Source organism: Vitis vinifera, chromosome 7 (genome assembly GCF_030704535.1).
Source record: "Vitis vinifera cultivar Pinot Noir 40024 chromosome 7, ASM3070453v1".
Classification (NCBI taxonomy): Eukaryota; Viridiplantae; Streptophyta; class Magnoliopsida; order Vitales; family Vitaceae; genus Vitis; species Vitis vinifera.
In genome coordinates this window covers 853,403-878,304 of record NC_081811.1, presented here as the reverse complement: position 1 = coordinate 878,304, position 24,902 = coordinate 853,403, and the positions used below count along the sequence as shown (strand labels likewise).

The 24,902-nt window shown below is 37.3% G+C and overlaps 1 protein-coding gene across 4 annotated transcripts; it reads left to right on the top strand.

Annotated features, from left to right (window-relative positions):
• The first annotated feature begins 499 nt into the window (after nt 1-499).
• LOC100264735 (protein SPIRRIG) lies at nt 500-24,866 on the top strand. Of its 4 annotated transcripts, XM_019218023.2 has the most exons (20): nt 500-1,345; nt 4,972-5,041; nt 5,179-5,264; nt 5,969-6,104; nt 6,193-6,249; nt 6,547-6,723; nt 7,816-8,007; nt 8,769-8,834; nt 11,132-11,246; nt 11,445-12,628; nt 12,872-13,571; nt 13,658-13,760; nt 13,873-14,987; nt 15,087-16,737; nt 16,898-17,069; nt 17,157-19,960; nt 21,672-21,980; nt 22,185-22,491; nt 22,649-22,795; nt 23,143-24,866. In XM_019218023.2, exons 1-20 carry the CDS (start codon nt 1,167-1,169, stop codon nt 24,319-24,321), a joined length of 10,749 nt encoding a protein of 3,582 aa, XP_019073568.1. In that variant the 5' UTR covers nt 500-1,166; the 3' UTR covers nt 24,322-24,866. The 4 variants fall into 4 exon arrangements, with proteins under 4 accessions (XP_019073568.1, XP_059593776.1, XP_059593777.1 ...); XM_059737793.1 differs by having other exon boundaries at nt 16,898-19,960; XM_059737794.1 differs by lacking the exon at nt 5,179-5,264 and having other exon boundaries at nt 16,898-19,960.
• The last annotated feature ends 36 nt before the right edge of the window (nt 24,867-24,902 follow it).

The following is a 24,902-nucleotide window of genomic DNA, read 5'->3' as shown; positions in this document are numbered from 1 at the left end:
ATAATGAAATGCCATCATTACGCTTGTAGTATCTCCTCCTTTTTATGGGGTTGTAAAATTTTGTTGGTAAATTACAAAAATTACTCCTATATTTTAGTTTACTATACCTAGATATTAAAATAAAAAAATAAATAATAATTTATCTGTTTTTGTAAGTTTTTATAATACAAATACTATTTTTTTAAATTATAAATTTTGAATTTAATTCTAACTTTTGAAAATAATGAGGAACAAAAATTTATTCTTTATCCAATTGAATTTCAAAATTGGGTAGTTTAAATAATTATTTCATATTGTTTAAATAATAAGACAAAGACCATTTAGGATTTGAATTGAGGAAAGATGGATGGTATTTCTTAGGGAATAAGAAATGAGGAAAGGTTACATCAACAATTAAAAGAAACATTAATTAATAATTTTTTTAAAATTTTAAAAAAGAGAAAAAGAAAAGGGACAGGCACAACGGCCTTGTCATTAACTTCCATTGCAGACCAAGAGAGGCTCTCACGTTTGCTCTCCGTTGATCTCGAGACTCCACGTGGCGACTCCACACTGGTGGATCCCACGCTGACGTGGATAGAGAGAGCTGGGACAGAGAAACAAAAGAAAAAGAGCAGATATAGAGCCCGCGCTCAGAGGCCGTCCGAAAAAAAACCAGAGAGGCGAAGAGAGAAGAGAGAAGAGAGAGAAAGAGAATTTCTAGAGAGAGAAAGTGAAGGTCTTTCAAGAGAGAGAAAGGAGAGATAGAGAGGGAAAGAGAGGAAGGAGCTTCTTCTCTGCTTCGTTCTTCGCCTTCCTTTCACAACCGAAGTCGCGTATTCGTTAGCTGCCCTGTTTTTTAGGGCAAAAGATTTATTATTGTTATTATTTTATTTTAATAAAAAAGAAAAACAAGGGAAGAAAGCCAGCTTGGAGAGCAGCGGGCGGAGATCAGGAAGTGGGGGAAATTGTGGCCGGATCTTGGTTGCTGCTCTCAATCTTTGATTGGTTTTTGCTCATCTGGTTTCGTGAATTTTGGGATTTTATTTTTTTGCGGGGGGCTGGAGGAATCGGAGGGAGGGGGGAAGATTGGGCGATAGGGGAATTGAGCTTCCAGATCCTTCTAGATCGCGGCGGGGTTGTTCCAGGAGGCTGCGATCTGCGGTGCGTCGGATGAGAAACTTCACATGTTTCAGGGATCCAGGAAAACAATGAAATGGGTATCATTGCTTAAGGACATCAAAGAGAAGGTCGGTTTATCGCAAACTCCAGCGGCGTCGCCAGTTTCAGGGTCATCCTCATCTCCTTTTTCCAGCAATGAAAATGTCCAGTCGGCACGTCAGGACTTCTCGGGGTCTCCTTCAAGGTTCAATCTTGATTCCTGATTTTTCGTTTGTTTGTTTCTGAAAATGTTGATTTTGATGAAATCATGGACTGTTACCGTGGGCTGACCACTGGCTGTTGAGCATTAAAAGGTGTCTTTTTATTTATTTATTTTTGTACGTTTTGAATCTACGCAAATGTTGCTTATTGGTTGTTGATCACTGATTTACTAGAGAACTGGACTTTTTGTGCCGTGTGAAGTGATAAATTGTAAAATTAACATTGGTATGCTTCTTGATTTGATATTTTTGTTGATAGAGATCTTCTGGGTTCTAGTAGAACTGCAGAAGTGCTTTCATGTTTCAACTCTCGATGGGGACCGTGGCCTGCTAGGTGCCCATGTGGTCAATATTGAGTGCTGGTGTTGTATGGGATTGAAAGGAGCAGGTGGCTTCATTTCATTGTCTGTCTTCAATTGAGTCCTCTAAAAGCTCATGTGCTTATTGATAGGTGATAACTACATTCTACTATTTACTCCTCACTCAAGATGCTTCTCTTGGGAGCTGCATTGTATAGGATAATAATGCATCTCAGAGTTCCCTTTTTCTGGATGGTGGCACAAATGATGGATGGGGATTAAATGTTAAATGTTTGTCAATGTGGTTTGATATTAAGTGGTAGCCATTGATTAGCTTGGTACTCATTCATTAGAATGGAATTTGCTAATGTGGAGGAAACATATAAGGGTAGAGTTATATGGTGACTTTTAGAAAAGAAAAGAGTATTAGGTGCATATTATGATGTGATCAATGGCATGCATGTGGAGTTGTGGAGATGGAACCATGGAACTAATGTGAAAGTAGTTGGAGGAGAGTGAACCATAAACTTTTTGGGTTTCATGTCCAGTCCGATTTTGAAAACATTGGGTGGAACTAATGTGAAAGTAGTTGGAGGAAAGCAATATAAATTTTTAAGAAATCTAAATATTCATAATAAAACGGAGCTGTAGTTTGTTCAAAAGTAGCTAGAGGACAGTATGCTTATGTGAAGGTTTGGCCTTGACCTTAAGCTTTTGCATTGGTTATGGATGATCTTGTTGGGCATGCTAGTTATTGTGGTCTTGTTAGGCATATAGTTATAGTCTCAGTAGGTGGACAAGACCACTGGTAAATTCTAAGTTAAAGCTAAGGAGATACACCTTAGAGTCTATAACTCTTGGAATAACCTAGAATGAGGTAAAACACGTGGAACATAGGTTTAGAGACCTAGATTAAAAATGAGATTGCTGAGGATGTTATTCATAAAACTGGATCAAGATGGATGGAATCGGAAATGCTTTTGGATTACTATGTGATCATTGAATACCTATCAAATTGGAAGAAAATTTTACAAGATGGCTGTAGGACTAATGCTTTATGTAGGATCTTTAGATTTTTGGCATTAGATAAATTCCTTGAGTTATAAAATAAGATGAAAGGATTACAGACACTTGAAATGAGGAACAGAAATCTTTGACAATCTTGCCAAGTTTCTTTGGCAGTCATACTTTAAGGGTTTTTAATTACTCCCATGTAAGAAGAAGCATAAAAAGAAGTTAAAAATGTCTATTAAAATTCTAGTCATAACTTTTTCCTAGGAGGATAACTTGTGTACTTCCTTATCTCTTCTTACAGAAATATTAATAAGGGAAAGAAATATTTTTTTATAACAAAAAAGACAAAAGAAAAAAAAAAGAAAGAAATAAAAACTTGACAAATGGTAAACTATCTCCTAAAAATTAATGTAAGGCTTAAGTTAACACAAACTACGATAGGTCCTAAAAATATTTTACATTATCGTTGATTTCCCTAATTAATGTTTAGGCTTTGGAACCAGCCTTCCTCTTCTATTGTAAATCTTCAAATATTTCCAGCAGTATTCCCCATTATTTATGGTCTAGGATGCTGTTGGAGAGAAATATAGAACTCGAAATGGATGCATTCTTGAAAAGGAAGATGGTTTAATTGTCTGCAAGGAAGATGGTGACTTCTGAGTGAAGAAGGGTGATTTAGTTCAACTTGAAAATGTTATAAAGACAAGAAGAAGACAAAAAGGACATGTGTTGGGGCCGTGAGGAAAGATTTGATTGTCTGTCACCAGATAATGCTAAATGATGAAAAGGATGTGTGGGTTTGTCCAATTAGTTGGGATATAAGGTTCTGTTAAGTAGAATTTATTATGTGATTGATGCAGTATATATGTGTATGTGGTCATTGGTATGGCTGCTGTATAATCAGAGTTCTTGTGATTGCTACAGTTTGCTCCAGGAATACCGTAATTGACATTTCTTGGTGCTATAGGAAGATAAGAGTTTTGTATTACTTTGTTAAACTTTTAGTTAGGGGGTTAATTGTATGTCAAGTATTTTGCCATCATGTATTTCAGAAGCACCTCAAGAATTCCTTTTAGGCAGGAAATACTATTCAACAAAGATTCCAATATGATTCTCCTTAAGGCTTTGGAAGGACATTATTTCATTTTTAAAATATTGGCTCCACTCTGACACTTAATTGGATTTTTTCCATTGAGATGTATCTGTTAGCGGCTGAATGAATGGTCTGAATAGGGATAAAACAGCTTATATTTTTGGACTTCTGCCTGGAATTAGGTTGCTGGTTTCTTATCATCTCAAGAATCAAAGTGTTGGCACCTGTCAACTTATTTGTCGTTGTTCTTGTCTCTACCCCTCTCCCTTGCTTCTTTATTTGTTAGTCAAAATCTGGCCATTAGATCTCTATTTTGTGCAATCGTTTCTTTTTTGAGCAATTCAGAAGCATCATGTTAATGGGTGTAACCGGAATGAGGATGTTAAGATGGGTGAGCGACAATAGGGAAAAAAATATATAAACATAGAAATGATTGTGATGTAGGATCGTTAAATTTTTAGCACTATAGAAGTTTATTGGGTTGTAGAATGAGATGCAAAGGTCAAGAAAGACTGAACACCTAGGTTCCTTGACAATTGCACCTAGGTTTGCTAAGCCATCTCCTTTATGAGAAGACAACCACCTTTTAAAGAAGCTTGGAAGTTACTAAAAACTCTCGCTAAGTTCTAGTAATAAATTTTAAAAGCCTATATAGGTTTATATAGATTCATAGAGCTTTCTTTTCTAATAAGAAGACTATTTCTTAGTAGGTAACTAGGTATATTACCTCATTTCCCAATCAAGTCGGATGATAAATATGTACCGCTTCACTTCTGCTGATGCCATGTGGAGTCTTTTTTTTCCTCTTCACATTTCTTAATGTTTGGCTAATTCTCTTTGTTCTGTGCTTGATTTTGCATTTGGAAAACAAGGCTGCTAGGCCCATTAAACTTTTAGCTCTTACATGTTGGCATTTTGTTATTTATTGTTATGGATTTAAATCATAAGCCATGTTTTCTTTGGTTGTTTGAGCTGTTTCTGGGAGTTTTGTTGCATGATTTCATTTTAACTTATACATTAGAGTTTATAACCTTTTTATATTCTGGTGCCCTTTGTAAACATGATCGGGGCTTCCTTTTTGCATATATTTTCTTTAGATTGATTTTTTTTAATTTTTAATTTTATTTAGTCAGACATTGCATCAAACACTTGTATGGCTTAATTAATCAATTGATTATTATTATTATTTTTTTGGTGAAAGCAGAGACAAACATGAACTGGAATTGGACTTCAAAAGATTTTGGGAAGAGTTCCGTTCTTCCAGTTCCGAAAAGGTTTGTGCTCACCCATCAATTTTTTTACCTTGTTTTGGTTCTCCATTAGTGCATACCATTTTACATTTTTGTACTCTAGGGAGAACTTTCAGTATCTATATAATAAGCATGGTTTTTAATGGTTCTTTTCCATGCAGGAGAAAGAAGCGGCCTTGAATTTGACTGTAGATGTTTTCTGTAGATTAGTGAAGCAACATGCTAATGTAGCCCAATTAGTCACCATGTATGAACACTACTCTTCTTAATTTATTGCCTCAACTTTACAATATAGTTGTGATGATATTGCCTTGCTATTGGTTAGTACCGCCTTTATTTATATATTTATTTTTTTCATAATAAAAGTAAAATTACCGAACATCTATAAAAAAATAAAACTAAGATTATTAAACGACTTATTATGAATGGTAGAGCAGTTTTTGGTGCTGGTTAATAGGTTTTTAGGACTTTTGATTATGTTTTGCTATTAATTTTCTTAATTTTCAGCTTACTACTTTCGTAAATATTTGTGTATTCCCTGGAAAATTTGATAGTTTGACATCACTGATTTCTGTAGTTCTTTTGCTTCATAAGTGGTACATAAAGAGTTCATGGACATTAACTTCTTTTGAAGGATGCTGATCAGGAAACACATGCATAATTTCTTTTTAGGGGTTTTCTGTAGTTTTTACCTTTTGATTTCATCTTGAAGATTTATTTACCAATAAATTTAGATTTCCATGATCTGCACATCCTCCCCCAATTTGATAAGTTCTCTCTGTGTTCTATACTTCCTTTTATGGATTAAGCCTTCACCTCATATAATTCACCCCAAAAGTCACTAATTCTTGTATAACAGTTTCTATGTTTCAAGAAAATCAGCAACTTAAAAAAAAAGTAATTATATTTATTATGAGCAAATAACTAACTTCTAAACTGTTGATGGTTCAGGTTAGTTGAAACACATATATTCTCTTTTGTTGTGGGAAGAGCATTTGTAACAGATATTGAGAAGTTGAAAATTGGTAGCAAAACAAGATCATTGAATGTTGTGAAAGTGCTAAATTTTTTTTCTGAAGTTACAAAGGTATGTATTTAGATGTTTTTTGAAGGCTATTCTTTTTGTTGGAGAATGCGTCACTTGACTTAGCAATCGTGCATGCACTTCTCTGCAGGATGGCATCAGCCCTGGTTCGAATTTGTTAAATGCAGTGGAAGTTCTTGTATCTGGGGTATATATCTGTAAGCTTCATCAGTGTGAAAAAATATTTGTAGTTTCGCTTTATTTCACACTTTCTATATTGTGATACATACATACATACATACACGTGTGAGTGCGTGTGTGTGTGTATGCTCAAAGTAAGTTTCATCCATATAGTTGTGGAAGGCATTTTTTTTGTTTGTTATTCTGGGATGACTTGATATCAATAATATGGAAAATACCCTCATAGACGCATACATGATGAAGCTTTACTATATTACATCAGTTCTCTCCATTTTTGGTAACTTTATATGTTTTCTGTGTGCAGCCTATTGATAAGCAATCTCTCCTTGATTCTGGAATTTTTTGCTGTCTCATTCATATTCTAAATGCTCTCCTGGATCCCAGTGATGCTAATCAAAGGCAAAAGACTCCTGATAAGGAAGAACTATCTCTAGCCAACAAAGATTATGATGGTGACGTAGCACAAGTTCGCCAACTAGGGGTAGTCTTCTCTGTGGTGCTTTCCATTCTGATTGCTTTTATGTGCTTGAATTTTTTTAGCTTCTTATGACAATTCTTAGAACAAAACATTTGGCCTCATAACATGATACATAGCATTTTAGAGACTCCCTTCATAACATGACACATAGCATTATTAAGACGTCCTTCATACTTGTAAATTTGTAATCTCTCTGCAAACATTTTCTCACCCCTCTGGATTATGCTGGCAGTAACTTTTTGTGGTCTTTTCATGTTGCTACTACTGATGGATTTGTTTCAGACCTTCTATGATCTTAAATCTAACTGAACTGAGCATGTCAGTTTTGCCTGACAATGTCTGATAGTATTTGTAGTTTGCTGCACACTTTTTAAGGTAAATGATATCTTGTTGCTTGTTCATCAATTAGTTTTCCTACGTTAGGGGTAATAACTTTGTTTCAGGTGTCTTTAAATTCACCGTGTTTCACATTTTCTATTCACTAGAAATCTAGGCTTTGGTCTATTCTAATTGTCTGGACATGAGGCATAGCACTTGTTTATCCTTGGTATGAAGGTGTATATCCATGGGAGCACCTGTTCCTTGTAGGAAACTAATTACCTGTAGAAAATGAAGCACGCTTTTCGCAATTGGGATTAAATAAATAACTATGCAAAGTCCCCTAGTATCCAAAACAGTTGAGATTTAAAACTCTGTTCTGTGCAGACATTTGATTTTTGATTATCTATATTTTTTTTGATAGGTAAATAAGCAGAATATATTAAGGCGCTTGCAAAAAGGCGCAATAAAGTACACATGGAGTATACTTGATTTTTGATTATCTATTAAGTTTTCATTTATTTTCCTTGTTTAACTTGGTTTTTTACACATTGACACTCCAAAACCATTTTAACAAAACAAATGCATCTATATAGTATATTAATTGGATAAGACATACAGAATGGTATCTTTTGACATTGTGATTGATTTGATTCCAGTCTTTTAAAGATTCCAGATTTGTACTACTCAATATAATATAACTATTGAGTGGTTGGGGATGCAACTGGCTAGAACAACAATATTAGTTTATCTTATAAATTCCTTTATTTCATGCAGATTGAGGGAAGTGTTGTGCATATTATGAAAGCATTGGCAAGCCATCCTTCAGCTGCTCAGAGTTTGATTGAGGATGATTCCCTTCAATTACTTTTTCAGATGGTAGCCAATGGGTCTTTAACTGTTTTCTCTCAATATAAGGATGGTCTTATCCCATTGCATACTATTCAACTTCATAGACATGCGATGCAGGTAAAGCATATTCTCAGAAGTGTTTAGTTATACATATGAGGGCACATTCTTTCTCTTTTATACAATCCTTATTTACCTATCAGAAAAAATAAAAAATAAAAAATGAGGGCATATGGCTGTAAAATGGTCAGAGTAGTTAGGCTGGATTCATGTTCAATTCAATGTCGGGCTTGCTTGAGCTTTTTCATTAAGAGAAGAGTTTAGCCAAAACAAATACAAGAAGTGATCAATATTTTGATCCAATCCAGAGCAGTCATCTATCTTTATAACCACCAGGGCTTCTTGGGGACGTAAAACATTTTGGCTTGTGAAGCATATAAGCATTGAGAAACAGTTAAGAAATATAGTAAGAGGGAATTTATACCCTAGTGGTTGCTGGCATGAATGTACGCCTGAATTCTCCATTTCTCTTTCACAGTAGTTTCTCAATTACTTCTGAGCTTGGCCATCCATTTCATGGGCTGTTGCTAAGCTTGTCACAGGGTTTGAGCTAAGCTGGTTGTAGGCAAGCTTCTTGCAAGGTTCAAGCTAAGTTGATGATAGGTATTTAGACAAAGGAATGAGCTGTACTTGATCAAAGTCTTGGTTGTTAGTAGTGTAACCTCATCAAACTAAGCTCAAGCAGCCCAGTACTTGGTTTGACTCAGACTCTTTTACAGCAGTAGTGGTGTTGAAGCTACATAATTAGTTGAGTTCACATAAAAAAATTTCAAATTGGTTTTATTTGCTGATGGTGGTTTATGGATTGGCTATTTTTCCAGATACTTGGTCTTCTTTTGGTTAATGACAATGGAAGCACAGCCAAGTATATACACAAACATCATCTGGTATGCCTCTAAGTTGTAACTTTACTGATTTGTTAGATTTGAGAACAATGTTGTTGCCCTGGGTTACTCATTTCTTGAAGGTTACCATTCTCTTTTCGTTTTTATTTTATTTTATTTTTATTTATTTATTTTGTTTTATTTTTGTTCTTTGGGTAGGGGGTTTTGGTTTTACCAGCGTTGTTTCTTCCATTTTTAGGGGAATAAAAAAGCCATGACATGTAGGAGACTGATTCCTAGGGAATTTGGCATCACTTACAAAGGTTTACTTCAACAATGTAAAGAAGAATAAGCATGCTATTTGTTAGAAATCCTTTAGATTGGAGCTTAAATTAAATTGTTCTGATTGCATAAGTGAGGGCCAACAACCATTGCTGTAGTTTTAATTGGAGTCTTTATAGATATATATTATTAGAATTGATTTTAGTAGTTTACTTTTTTGGTCACATTTTTATTTGTTTTAGTTTCTAATTTCACTAGGAAAATAAATCATATTCTTATTACGAAAAAGGTCTTAGTCTTATTAGGATTTTGGAAAAGGAGTTCCATGAATCTATATAAAGCTTTAGTCTTTCAATTTTAATAAATAGAATTTATTGAGAATTTAATAGCCACCTTGGTGTGATTGTCAAGGATACATTTTTTTTTCTTTACGTTTTACCTAAGTGTGTTTGCTAAAGATCTATTCATCTCACTATGTTTTTGTGCTTATTTTTCTAAAGATCCGGCTTCACTGGCTTTGTGGGCTTAATCCCCAATTTGTGAGATGACTATATTATAGGTTTTAAAAGGCTTCTGGGGCTAATGTTTAGTTTTTAACTCTTAAGGCAAGGTGCAAGAGGAACACCTTGAAATGTTTAAGATGTACACCTCCATGCTAGCCCTTTTAGAAAATCAAGATTCTGAATTATTTATTGTTAATTTTATATTTTGTCTTAAGTAGGATTTATTTTATTATTATTGTTGTTTATTTGTTTACTTTTATCTGAGCTTTTAATATTCATCTTAAATTTATTTAAGATTAAGGATTGCCTTGAAGGTATTTTGAGAATATATTCAGAAACTGACTTAAATGTTACACGGGACATTTGCTCAAAACTTGTGTTCTCTTTTTGTTTTCATCTGCTATGTGATTATGAGGGTCTCATATTAAGTTTCTTTGGGACTTTTTGACCTCAGTAGTCCTAAAATTTTTTATGCTGCTCACTGTGCTACTTATAGTTGATTGAAAAAAAATGAATATTGTTTTTTAAAATTTTAGTTTTCAGAAATTGGCTCTTTCTTTGCAGCATGTTTTACTGCATTCACATCCATGCTTGAACTCATCACTTGGATAAGTTTTCTTCTTGGAATTGGACTATAATGTTATCTTTATGCTAAAGGGTTACATTTTGAGAATCCGGTCATTTTTTCATGTGCTATGGATCTATTCGTATTTTGAACCTTTCCTATATAAAACTTAAAATATTGATTTTTTATTTTTTTATGATTTGTAAGTGTTATAGCATGATATGCATTGTGGCTTAAATGTTAATAGTTCTTAGGAAAGTTAGTAATTCAACATGGTATTAAAGCTCCAGTTAACTGGAGGTCTTGAGTTGGGTCCTTCCCCATCTATTTGTTTCTGTAGTTATCTATGATTGTAAAATTTCTGATTTGTTTGTTTGTCCATCTCTCTTTGTGTTGGTCTAGGACTCTCACATGGTGGATGTTAGAGCATGATATACCTTTTGAGCCCAAATTCTAACATTGTAAGCTTTTAGGAAAGTTGGTAACTCAACATGGTACTAGATCTCTATTATCCTGAGACGGTGATCACAAAATTTGTGGTATGATTCAGTGAGAGTGCATGGTCTATTTATCTATCTAATTATCCAGTATCACAAAATCTGTGATTTATTGTCTGTCTCTCCACATATGGTTATGGGGACCTGCACGTTAGGGTGTTAAGGTACAATATTTTGTTTTTGATAGGTAAATTTTTGTCCCCATTGGGACTTGAACCTAGAACCTCCCACAAACCCTCCCCATCCTTTACCACTTGAGCCAGGCCTCAAGAGCGTGTTAAAGTATAATATATTATTGACTCAAATTCTAAAAACTTAAGATTTTTGGAAAGTTGGTAACTCGACAATTATCATGTGCTTCCTTGAAATTTTTTGCTTTCATATATTTAAATTTTTTTTCCCAGAACTTAAATACATGTAACTGTTTGTTATTTCTTCATTTACTTTCTGTTTCTGCGTTTTATCTTTTGATATGGCTCAAAATATGCTTTGATATATTACTGTTATGTGCAGATAAAAGTTCTTTTGATGGCTGTCAAGGGCTTCAATCCTGACTCTGGGGATTCTGCCTACACGGTGGGCATTGTCGACTTGTTACTTGAATGTGTGGAATTGTCATATAGACCTGGTAAATAGCTTTTCAGTTTTCCTTTCTGCATTTTATACAAACAATTAATTAGTAAAAACTCTTGGTTCTATTTTAACTCTTCAAATAGACCATGAATTCCATGGTCCTGGATGCTAAAATTTGGCTTTCTAAATTCTCACTGTTTTGGGACTGTTTACTGTTTTGTGTTAATGCTGATATTGGATAATTTACTTGTAGAGGCTGGTGGTATCAAGCTGAGGGAGGATATACATAATGCCCATGGTTATCAGTTCCTTGTTCAATTTGCACTACTTCTTTCTACCATGCCAAACTATCAGGGCATTCAGTCTACCCATTCCAATTCTTCTTCTGAGCAAAATTCTGTTTCAGCTGGTTCTCATACATTTAATGATACTAGAACACAAAATTTCACTGAGAAAAGAGGGGACAACTCGCCTCAAAATCTTTCGCCAACGTTGTCCAGGTTGCTTGATGTTCTTGTTAATCTAGCTCAAACAGGGCCTGCTGACTCTGCAGGATCAGCTGGATCCAGAGGTTTCAAATCTTCTCATACCAAGGCGATTGGCCATGGCAGAAGTCGTACATCATCTTCTGATCGAATTGGTGATGAAATTTGGGAGAAGGACAATTATAAAGTTAAGGATCTTGAAGCAGTTCAGATGTTGCAGGACATTTTTCTCAAAGCGAACAGCAGGGAACTGCAGGCAGAAGTATTAAATAGGATGTTTAAGATTTTCTCAGGTCATCTTGAAAACTACAAATTGTGCCAGCAGCTAAGGACTGTGCCACTCCTTATCTTAAATATGGATGGTTTTCCTCCATCTTTGCAAGAGATCATCTTGAAAATTCTTGAATATGCTGTGACTGTTGTGAACTGCATTCCTGAGCAAGAATTGCTTTCACTTTGCTGCTTGTTGCAGCAGCCAATCACGTCTGAATTAAAGCACACCATTCTTTCATTTTTTGTAAAACTCTTATCCTTTGATCAACAGTACAAGAAAGTGCTGCGAGAAGTTGGTGTGCTGGAAGTTCTGTTGGATGATCTGAAGCAGCACAAGTTTCTTTTGGGTGCAGATCAACACAATGGTAATCCTGATCAGCTGGAGAGAAAATCGAGCTCTGGCGGCTTCAAGAAACACTTTGACAGTAAGGATGCTATCATATCTTCACCAAAGCTAATTGAATCTGGTTCTGAGAAGTTTCCTCTTTTTGAAATTGAGAGTACGGTTGCTGTTGCATGGGATTGTTTAGTTTCATTATTGAAGAAAACTGAAACAAATCAAGCATCATTCCGATCAACAAGTGGTGTGACCACTGTTCTCCCTTTTTTGGTTTCTGATATTCACCGTTCAGGGGTTCTCCGGGTGTTCTCATGTTTGATTATCGAAGATGTTACTCAGGTTTGTGAGTTTTACTTATTTTCTGTCCTGCTGTTTATTGAATTTTGATTGGTCTTTCTTTCAAGGGTTTTTCCAGATTGCTTTTCTGATCCATCTGTTTCTAGAATTGGTGGCTTCAATTTTAGCACTTGAAACATATATACTTGCATGCGTTGCATGCAAGAGCATACTATGAACTTCTTCTGTTACTAAATTGTTTGAACTGAGTAGTATCACTGAAGATCTTTGAATTTTTTTTGCCAGGCTCATCCTGAAGAATTAGGTGCACTAGTTGAAGTTCTTAAAAGTGGAATGGTTACAAGTGTTTCAGGATCTCAGTACAGGCTTCAAAATGATGCAAAATGTGATATTTTGGGATCCGTGTGGCGCATTCTGGGAGTTAACAGTTCAGCACAGCGGGTTTTTGGTGAAGCTACTGGGTTTTCTCTTCTACTGACCACACTCCATAGTTTCCAGAATAATGAAGGGCACACAGATCAATCTTCTTTAGTCATTTACGTTAAGGTGTTCACATACCTGTTACGTGTTGTGACGGCTGGAGTGTTTGATAATGCTGCTAATAGGACAAAGTTGCATACTATTATATTATCCCAAACTTTTTATGATCTTCTATGTGAGTCTGGTTTGCTCTCTGTAGAGTGGGAAAAGCAAGTCATACAGTTGTTGTTGGAACTTGCTCTTGAAATAGTGCTTCCACCACCCTTGACATCAGAACTCACCACACCATCTGATATGAGTGAAACTGGATCATCTACTTTTGTTTTAGCGACTCCATCAGGTTCTTTTAACCCCGACAAGGAAAGGGTGTATAATGCTGGTGCTGTTAGAGTGCTCATCCGATCGTTGCTGCTTTTTACTCCAAAAGTGCAGTTAGAAGTACTGAATATCATTGACAAGCTTGCACGTGCTGGGCCCTATAATCAGGAAAACCTCACTTCTGTTGGTGCGAATTAGATCATTTTGTTCTGCCGTTTTGTTTCCTGAAATAATGATTTGTTATTGTATTAATTTCTGTTTACATGTATTTAGGTTGTGTGGAACTTCTGCTGGAGATAATTCACCCTTTTCTTTTGGGCTTATCACCATTGCTTTCTTATGCTCTGAAGATTGTGGAAGTTCTTGGAGCATATAGGTAAGAACCTTGGTCATATCTGGAAATTACTGCATCTACTCATTCATTCTTTTTCACAATGTTACTTGACCTCTGTTATAGTTGGAGATGAAGTTTATATTCCTCATGACAGGTTGTCAACATCTGAACTTCGAGTGCTTATTAGATACATTCTTCAGATGAGGCTCAAGAGTTCTGGTCATATTCTTGTTAGTATGATGGAAAGGCTAATTCTCATGGAAGATTTGGCTTTTGAAAGTGTTCCTCTGGCACCATTTGTAGAGATGGACATGAGCAGGATCGGTCATGCCTCTGTTCAAGTATCTCTGGGGGCAAGATCTTGGCCTCCAGCTGCTGGTTATTCATTTGTTTGTTGGTTCCAGTATCGTAACTTCTTGACATCACTTTCCAAGGAAACAGATTCTTCTAAGGCTGGGCCTTCTAAAAGGCAGAGCACATCTGGCAAGCAGCAACATGGGGGCCATGTTCTCCGTATTTTTTCTGTTGGTCCAGTGGAAAATGGGAATGCATTCTATGCAGAACTTTATCTTCAAGAAGATGGTGTTCTAACCCTGGCAACCAGCAACTCCAGCTCCTTATCTTTTTCAGGGTTAGAACTGGAGGAGGATAGATGGCATCACCTTGCCGTTGTTCATAGCAAACCTAATGCTCTGGCTGGACTTTTTCAAGCTAGCGTTGCACATGTATATCTCAATGGAAAGCTGAGACACACAGGAAAACTTGGATATTCACCATCTCCAGTTGGAAAATCTTTGCAGGTGACCATTGGGACGCCAGTTACTTGTGCAAGAGTTAGTGGCTCGTCGTGGAAACTTCGATGCTGCTATCTTTTTGAGGAGGTGCTCACATCAGGTTGTATTTGTTTCATGTATATTCTTGGAAGAGGCTATAGAGGGCTCTTCCAAGACACTGATCTTTTGAGATTTGTTCCAAATCAGTCTTGTGGTGGAGGTAGCATGGCCATCTTAGATTCCTTAGATGCTGAATCACCTTTGGCTTCCAATGTGCAAAGGCTTGACAGTGCCAGCAAGCTAGGAAATTCTAAGGCAGATGGCAGTGGGATTGTTTGGGATTTAGAGAGACTAGGAAATCTCTCATTGCAACTCTCTGGGAAAAAGCTTATATTTGCATTTGATGGAACATGTACAGAAGCACTTCGAGCATCTGGGGCCTTGTCCATGCTCAATCTAGTTGATCCAATGTCTGCTGCTGCTTCTCCCATTGGAGGTCTGTAACTAATCTACTCATCTGTATACACCTGTAATTTGAACTTTTCTTTATGCAAAAGCAGAGGAGATATATTTATTGAATACCTTTTGTTGCCAGGTATACCACGCTTTGGACGTCTTCATGGGGATGTTTATGTTTGCGGTCAATGTGTTATTGGTGATAGCATCCGCCCCGTTGGTGGGATGGCTGTTGTCCTTGCTCTTGTTGAAGCTTCTGAAACTAGGGATATGCTGCACATGGCCCTGACTTTACTTGCTTGTGCACTTCATCAGAATCCTCAGAATGTTAAAGACATGCAAACCTGCAGAGGATACCATCTGCTATCTCTCTTTCTTCATAGAAGAATGTCACTGTTTGACATGCAATCTCTTGAGATCTTTTTCCAGATTGCTGCATGTGAGGCTTCATTTTCTGAACCAAAGAAGTTGGAAAATACTCATAATATTTCCTTGCCTGCTGCAACTATTCCAGAAGCCAGCATTGAGGATCTTAATTTCTCAAAGTTCCGTGATGAATTTTCTTCAGTTGGATTTCATGGAGATATGGATGATTTTTCTGCACACAAAGATTCATTTAGTCATATTTCGGAGCTTGAAAATACTGATATACCAGTTGAAACATCAAATTGTATTGTGTTGGCAAATGCAGATATGGTTGAGCATGTCTTGTTGGACTGGACCTTGTGGGTTAAGGCATCAATTTCAGTTCAAATTGCTCTATTGGGCTTTCTTGAGCATTTAGTGTCAATGCATTGGTATAGGAATCATAATCTTACAGTGCTGCGCCGAATTAACCTTGTTCAACATTTGCTAGTTACTCTGCAGAGGGGTGATGTTGAAGTTCCTGTGTTAGAAAAATTGGTGGTGTTGCTTGGGGTAATTTTGGAAGATGGATTTCTGGCTTCTGAACTGGAACATGTGGTCAGGTTTGTGATTATGACATTTGATCCACCAGAACCGACACCACGGCGTCAAATTATTCGAGAGACGATGGGGAAGCACATTATTGTGAGAAACATGCTGTTGGAGATGCTCATTGATCTACAAGTTACAATACATTCAGAAGAGTTGCTTGAGCAGTGGCATAAGATTGTTTCATCCAAATTGATAACATATTTTCTCGATGAAGCTGTTCATCCCACAAGTATGAGATGGGTGATGACTCTTCTTGGTGTGTGTCTTGCATCTTCTCCTACATTTGCACTTAAATTCCGCACTAGTGGAGGTTATCAAGGTTTGGCACGAGTACTTCCTAGTTTCTATGATTCCCCAGATGTATACTATATTCTGTTCTGTCTGATGTTTGGAAAGCCTGTTTATCCAAGATTACCGGAAGTTCGCATGCTAGATTTTCATGCTCTTATGCCAAGTGATGGAAGTTATGGTGAGTTGAAATTTGTAGAATTGTTGGAATCTGTGATAGCAATGGCGAAATCTACATATGATAGGTTGAGTATGCAATCAATGCTTGCCCACCAAACTGGAAATCTTTCCCAGGTCAGTGCTGGTCTTGTGGCAGAACTTGTGGAAGGAAATTCAGACATGGCTGGCGAGCTTCAGGGTGAAGCATTGATGCATAAGACATATGCAGCACGCCTGATGGGTGGCGAGGCCTCAGCACCTGCTGCTGCAACTTCAGTGCTGAGATTCATGGTTGATCTAGCCAAAATGTGCCCTCCCTTTTCTGCTATTTGCAGACGAGCTGAATTTCTTGAAAGTTGTGTTGATCTTTATTTTTCTTGTGTCAGGTCTGTCTTGAGATCCTTTCTGGCTTGTATGTTTCTATTGCAGTGCTTTGCTCTGATTATTGTTGTACCATGGATTGGGATTTGAAACCGTTTTCCTAAATTTGATGTGTTGTTTTATCTTGTTTAATAATTGACTAGACCCATTGTTCTGTGCTTTCAGGGCTGCTCATGCGGTGAAGATGGCTAAAGAACTTTCTTTGAGGACAGAGGAGAGAAATTCAAACGATTGTGATGATACCTGTAGTTCCCAGAATACATTCTCTAGCTTGCCTAATGAGCAGGAACAGTCTGCCAAAACCTCCATAAGTGTTGGAAGCTTCCCACAAGGGCAGGTAAGTACAAGTTCTGAAGATATGTCTATGCCTCTAAATTATATAGCTGGTGAAACATCAGAAGTAAGGATTACTGCATCCCAGCAGGAATCAAGCAAGTCAATGCAAGAGTATGTTCAAGCTGTTCAGAGGTTGGATGGTGAAACTGTTGACCAGGTGTCTGCCACTTCTTGCTCTAATGAATTTAGTTTCAGTAATAACAAAGGGACTCCGGATCCCATTCACCTGACAGATTCACAGAGTTCTGCATCTTTACTCATACCTGATTCTCCCATTTTATCTGAGAAATCTGGTTCTAGAATTCCACTCACGCCCTTTTCATCCTCAGCTATTGCATTGTCAAATTTTCTTGGAAGTGCCAGCGTAAATGAATCAAAAGCTCACTTAGTTGGGACTCCTTCCATGGAATCTTCTGCCTCTATGAGTGAATCTGATCCATCTTTAGACTTGAAATCCAGTTCTCAGGGGTCATCTGCCACAAACACATTTTTTGCAGTTAGCCCAAAGCTTCTACTTGAAATGGATGATTCTGGCTATGGTGGTGGTCCTTGTTCTGCTGCTGCTACTGCAGTTTTAGATTTTATGGCAGAAGTGCTTTCTGACTTTGTTACTGAGCAGATGAAAGCAGCGCAGGTTATGGAGACCATTCTGGAAACTGCTCCTTTATATGTTGATGCTGAATCCATTTTAGTTTTTCAGGGTCTGTGCCTTAGTAGGTTGATGAACTTCCTTGAAAGGCGCCTCTTGCGTGATGACGAGGAAGATGAGAAAAAGTTAGATAAGAGCCGCTGGTCGTCCAACTTAGATGCATTGTGCACAATGATTGTAGATCGTGTATATATGGGTGCTTTTCCTCAGCCTGCCACTGTACTGAAAACTCTGGAGTTCTTGTTGTCTATGCTACAGCTTGCAAATAAAGATGGACGAATTGAAGGAGCAGCTCCTGGAAAAGGTCTTTTGTCCATCGCCAGAGGGAGCAGGCAGCTTGATGCTTATATACAGTCAATAATTAAGAACACAAACCGTATGATATTGTATTGTTTCCTGCCATCATTCTTGATTAGCATCGGAGAGGATGATTTTCTTTCACGCTTAGGTTTGCAAATTGAACCTAAGAAAAAGTCATCCCCAAACTCTTCAGAGGAAGATGCAGGAATTGATATCTGCACGGTTCTACAGTTATTAGTTGCTCACAGACGAATAATATTCTGTCCCAGCAATCTTGATACTGAATTAAGTCGCAGTCTAAATTGCTGTCTCTGCATAAATTTAATTCCTCTTCTCTGTGACCAAAGACGAAATGCTGTGAATATGGCTGTTGATGTTGTCAAGTATCTATTGGTGCATCGCAGGGCTGCACTAGAAGACTTGCTAGTCTCTAAACTGAACCAAGGTCAGCTTTTGGATGTACTACATGGTGGTTTTGACAAACTATTGACAGGAAGCTTATCTGCTTTCTTTGAGTGGCTTCAGACTAGTGAACAGATTGTTAATAAAGTATTGGAGCAGTGTGCTGCTATTATGTGGGTGCAGCATATTGCTGGATCAGCAAAGTTTCATGGAGTGAGAATGAAAGGTTTGGAGGAGCGTCGTAAGCGGGAATTGGGGCGCAGATCACGGGATATTGCGAAATTAGACTTGAGACACTGGGAGCAGGTCAATGAGCGGCGGTGTGCACTTGAATTGGTTCGTGAAGCAATGTCTACTGAGCTGCGAGTTGTTCGTCAAGATAAGTATGGATGGGTTCTCCATGCTGAAAGTGAGTGGCAAACCTATCTCCAGCAACTTGTACATGAGCGAGGAATATTTCCAATGCGCAAAACCAGTCTGACTGAAGATCCTGAATGGCAGCTTTGTCCCATTGAAGGTCCATATAGGATGCGCAAGAAGCTTGAAAGATGCAAATTAAAAATTGATACCATCCAAAATGTTCTAGATGGGCAGTTTGAATCAGTGGAAATAGAGCTGTCCAGAGAGAAAAATGAGAATGGTTTTGAAGCATCTGATACTGATTCTGAGTCATATTTCCCTCTTTTAGACAGTGGTGTCAAACAGATTGATGACAAATATTATGATGAATCATTTTTTAAAGAATCAGATGATATTAAAGATGTTGCTTCTGCAAGGAGTGGATGGAATGATGACCGAGCTAGTAGTATAAATGAAGCAAGTCTTCACTCTGCTCTTGAATTTGGTGTCAAGTCTAGTGCTATCTCTGTCCCAATGTCAGAGAGCATTCATGGAAGATCTGACACAGGATCTCCAAGGCAGTCTTCTTCTGTGAAAATTGAGGAGGGGAAAGGTACTGAGGATAAATTGGATAAGGAACTGCTTGATAATGGTGAATACTTAATCAGACCTTATCTGGAACCTCTTGAAAAGATAAGATTCAGATATAATTGTGAACGAGTAGTTGGCCTTGACAAACATGATGGTATTTTTCTGATAGGGGAACTCTGTTTGTATGTCATTGAGAATTTTTACATTGATGACACTGGGTGCATCTGTGAAAAGGAATGTGAAGATGAACTCTCTGTTATTGATCAAGCTTTGGGAGTAAAGAAGGATGTTAATGGTGGTATGGATTTCCAACCCAAGTCCACTCCATCTCGGGGTGTGACAAAGGCATGGGTTGGTGGAAGGGCATGGGCCTACAATGGTGGTGCATGGGGAAAGGAGAAAGTGTGTTCTAGTGGTAATCTACCTCATGCTTGGAATATGTGGAAACTTAGTAGTGTTCATGAAATCTTGAAGCGTGATTACCAGTTGCGTCCAGTTGCTATTGAGATATTTAGTATGGATGGATGCAATGATCTCCTAGTTTTCCACAAAAAGGAGAGAGAAGAAGTGTTCAAGAACTTGGTTGCCATGAATCTTCCAAGGAACAGCATGTATGTTATTTATTTCCTGGCGTCATTTCTATTAATCTTTCATTTTACCTTTGGTATAGCCTTTAGGTTTTGCCTATTTCCTATACACCTCCTTTGAATAATTTGATGAAATCTGTTATATTAAGAAACAGTTATAAATATGGCTCTGTGACATGCTTTTACACATAATTTTGCCAATAATGTTTCTCTCTGTTGTTTGAATTTGATGCTGGATTTGATTTTACAAAATGTATGTGCTGTTTCAAATCTGAGCAGTGTTATGTGCTATAAACAATTGAATTTACATTGAAATATGGGATCTTAAGGTATTGATTTCACTATATTTATGCAATTATGTGACATTTGATGCTGTATATGACCTGAAATAGTGATGTTGCATGTTAGACCCAGGTTGTGTGGCAGTGACTTTTAATTTGAAGCCAGCAAGACTCTCCCCACTTGAATCTTGATTGGCTTCCCCTTTTCTTGTACTTATATTTTTTGGATATTTCTAGTGAAGTTTGTTCATCTTTATATATTATTTAACATCTGTAATTCATTTAATATTTGCTTGAATGTTGCTCTCAAAAGGATATAATCATGAATTTTGAATAACCTTTTATGTAATTATATATGGGCAGCTGGTTCCAAGCTTCAGGATAACAAGAGTAGTTGTCATAAATAAATAGCTGATACAAGACATATACACACCTTATGAACATGGATCTTGAGGTTGTGGCCGACCTGTCTTAGGATTAAGATTTTATTTAGTTTATGCATGCAATATGTTACATTTCGTGGCAGTCTATCCTTCTGAACTATTATATAAAATATTTTGCTTAGTCTCTACTCTTCAAAGTTGGTTCAGATCTTTGTATGATGAATTGCAGCAATATTCCTGTTGAAAGTTCTATGAAGCCTCTATCTATCCTCTTATTTTGCTGTTCTTTCCCAAATAAGTCTTACTGGCCCAGTTAACAACAAAACATTTTCAGTGTGTTCAAAAAGAAGAAAAAAAAAAGAAAAAAGAAAACAAAAGAAAAATTACTATTTTATATGGGTTGAGGTTTAAGTGCCTTCCCCAAATCATATCAAGCTTTTACAATATAAAATAATATTCAAGCCTGTAGGGAAAACAAATTTAAAAAGACAAGCTCTTTGAACTTGATATGCTTATATATTTGAATCATGCGCCTTTAGAAGTTATTTTATGTGGATTATAGGAACTATAACATCATATCTGGGAAAGGCATGGTGGGACCTTATCTACCTGCCCAAATGCATTGTCCCATACTCCTATTTTAGTTTGCTACCAATATTTGGATTGGCAACAAGAGAAGATAATAAGTATGCTTTTGGTAGGCGATTTTCATTCTTGGTGCTTGGAATTGAATCCAGAGCCTTGTCTTTTGTCACTTGCACCAGGAAAACTTATATGGCGATGTATCTGGACTGGCAAAGATGTGAATAAGAAAAATTTATCTTAAACTACTTAAATTTAGATGTGTTGTGCAAATTTAGTATATATCATGAATCTTTTCATGTGGTTCCAGAATTGTCACCGAGGGGTTAATTCCTTTTGATGTTATTCTTCTTTTCACTATTATAGTTTATATGTTGCACACAAGCATATATGAATTATCTCTTAACTTTTGATTCTTATCATGCTGGATCACATGTAGATTGTGAAAAATAGGATTGTTAACTTCATAAAGTTCATCCATGCAAACAGGCTGGACACAACCATTTCAGGTTCAATGAAACAGGAAAGCAATGAGGGCAGCCGTCTTTTTAAGATTATGGCTAAATCCTTTTCCAAGAGGTGGCAAAATGGAGAAATTAGCAATTTTCAGTACCTTATGCATCTCAACACCCTTGCAGGACGTGGATACAGTGATCTCACACAGTATCCAGTGTTTCCATGGGTTCTTGCAGACTATGAGAGTGAAAATCTGGATCTGTCAGATCCCAAGACTTTCCGTAAACTTGAAAAACCAATGGGTTGTCAAACATTAGAGGGGGAAGAGGAATTTAAGAAAAGGTTGGTCCTCTTATCCATATTACTGTATCTTCTTCAATTATTTTGGCTAAAGAAGAAAATAATTTTCTAGATCATGCATATCCTAATGATTTTATCTACTGTGGACGTTTTTTTTATTATGTATCACTTTCAGTTCGATAAAGGACTTCACTATTAATTTATTTATGTATTATTATATTTTTCATTTCCTTTTGTTTGTCTCAGATATGAGAGCTGGGATGATCCAGAGGTCCCCAAGTTTCATTATGGTTCTCATTATTCTAGTGCTGGAATTGTCCTATTCTATCTGCTGCGCCTGCCACCATTCAGTGCAGAGAACCAAAAGTTACAAGGTGGTCAGTTTGACCATGCTGATCGTCTTTTCAATAGTGTAAGAGATACATGGTTAAGTGCAGCTGGGAAGGGCAACACATCGGATGTGAAGGAACTAATTCCAGAATTCTTCTACATGCCAGAGTTCCTGGAAAATCGTTTCAATCTTGACCTGGGAGAAAAACAATCAGGAGAAAAGGTTTGTCCATGTTCAAATATCATTTTTTTTTTTCCATATATTCTAACTTTTAAGACTACTATCTATATTTTGTTTGAAACTTGCTGCTTTCCTGCATTTTTATTTTTCCAAAATTTAAATGCTAATAATTTTTTATCATATGATACCTTCTTACCAGGTTGGTGATGTTGTGTTACCTCCCTGGGCCAAAGGCAGTACCAGAGAGTTTATCAGGAAGCATAGAGAAGCACTAGAATCCGATTTTGTTTCAGAAAATCTGCATCATTGGATAGATCTCATCTTTGGATACAAACAGAGAGGGAAGGTGGGTATTTCCGGTGTTTACATTCACTTTGCAATCATATATGTCTTTTAATAAGTTTAGGTGCATTCTGACCCGTACTCTAAATTTCTGTAATTTATTTTCTATGTTTCTAACTAGGCATCCTTTGAACTTCTCAAGAGGACATTTCATGTTCCCAACTAATTGATCGATAAAGTCCCAACTAATCCTTTCTTTACCAACTCAATGGTTGCATAAATTGAAATTCCTGATCAGCCTTAGATGCTAAACCTCATCTGCAGTCCTCTGTAGCCCCCATCACTTTGTCTTCTATTAGTTTCTCTTGGTGGTTTTGCTTATAATTTACAATCTCTGTTCATCACTGGCAGGCTGCTGAAGAAGCTGTGAATGTTTTCTACCATTACACCTATGAGGGAAGTGTAGACATAGATTCGGTTACAGATCCTTCATTGAAAGCATCCATTCTAGCACAAATTAATCACTTTGGACAGACTCCTAAGCAATTATTCCTCAAACCCCATGTGAAAAGGCGATCTGATAGAAAGTTTCCTCCGCATCCACTCAAGCACAACATGCATCTTGTACCTCATGAAATACGTAAGTGCTCATCTTCCATAACTCAAATTGTTACTTTCCACGACAAGGTTCTTGTGGCTGGAACAAATAGCCTGCTTAAACCCATAACATATACCAAATATGTTTCATGGGGTTTCCCAGACCGTAGCTTGAGATTTATGAGTTATGATCAAGACAGGCTTCTGTCAACACATGAAAATCTTCATGGTGGCAACCAGATACAGTGTGCCAGTGCTAGCCATGATGGTCAGATTTTGGTTACGGGGGCTGATGATGGTTTAGTTTCCGTTTGGAGAATCAATAAGGATGGGCCCCGCAACCTTCGACGCTTACAATTGGAGAAAGCACTTTGTGCCCACACAGCAAAAATTACATGCCTACACGTCAGCCAGCCTTACATGCTGATTGTAAGTGCATCAGATGACTGTACTGTCATTTTATGGGATCTCAGCTCCTTGGTTTTTGTCAGGCAGCTTCCTCAGTTCCCAGCACCAATTTCTGCCATATACGTAAATGACTTGACTGGGGAGATTGTCACAGCAGCTGGAGTTCTCCTTGCTGTTTGGAGCATTAATGGTGATGGCCTTGCAGTGATCAACACGTCCCAACTTCCATCCGATTCCATTCTATCAGTTACAAGTTGTACATTTTCTGATTGGCTAGACACAAACTGGTACGTAACAGGTCACCAGAGTGGGGCTGTTAAGGTATGGAAAATGGTTCACTGCTCTGATGAGGGGAGTTCACGAAGCAAGTCTACCAATAGTGGAGCAGCAGGTTTAGCCCTTGGTTTGAAGGCACTGGAATACAGGTTGGTTCTTCAGAAAGTACTCAAGTTTCATAAGCACCCAGTTACAGCTCTTCACCTCACTACTGACCTGAAGCAGTTGCTGAGTGGGGATTCTGGTGGGCATTTGATATCATGGACATTACCGGATGAGAGCTTGAGAGCTTCATTGAATCATGGGTGACGGTGGAACTTAACAGGAAGCGATAATTCCAGCTCCTGCCTAGTTGGGGCAGCTGTTGATTCCGTTCACCAACCCTATTTTGTGGGTTTTGTGTTTCCATTCTCCTCAAGGAAAGAGTTCATTGTATGCGGAAAAGGGAAAGCAAGACAGCAGGGCTGGCCTGGGAATTGGACGAGGTAAAAGACGGGATGATACGAGGAAAAAGAAACCTCTCGTAGATGTTGATAAAAATGACAACAAAGTTGAGGCTTACCCTGATACTGAAGCACATAAAGAGGGTGAAGCTTCTGATTTTTGAAAAATCAATTGGATAGGCTGTGTACAAGGATGGGGGATTTTGGTTTTGCATCACTACATTTGTCTACTTGTTTTTTTTTTTTTTTTTCTCATTTATCTTCATTTTGATGTAAATAGATGAGGTCATTAACAGTGTGTAATGAAAATTGTATAGCAAAAAGGCTTTTTTTCCAGGAGTGGAATGTTCAGTGAGAAGAATATTGAACAAGCGAACGATTAAATTATTTTGGTATTCCTTTTGGCTTAAATTCTTTTTGCATCAGTTCAATTGGGCTCCTGCCTCC

Excerpts from the sequence above, each read along its gene's own strand:
- LOC100264735 (XM_059737793.1), top strand. The coding sequence starts at position 1,167 with ATGTTTCAGGGATCCAGGAAAACAATGAAATGGGTATCATTGCTTAAG. Across the intron at positions 13,761-13,872 it reads GAAGTTCTTGGAGCATATAG|GTTGTCAACATCTGAACTTC; the intron begins GTAAGAACCTTG and ends TCCTCATGACAG. Across the intron at positions 16,738-16,897 it reads CTTTATTTTTCTTGTGTCAG|GGCTGCTCATGCGGTGAAGA; the intron begins GTCTGTCTTGAG and ends CTGTGCTTTCAG.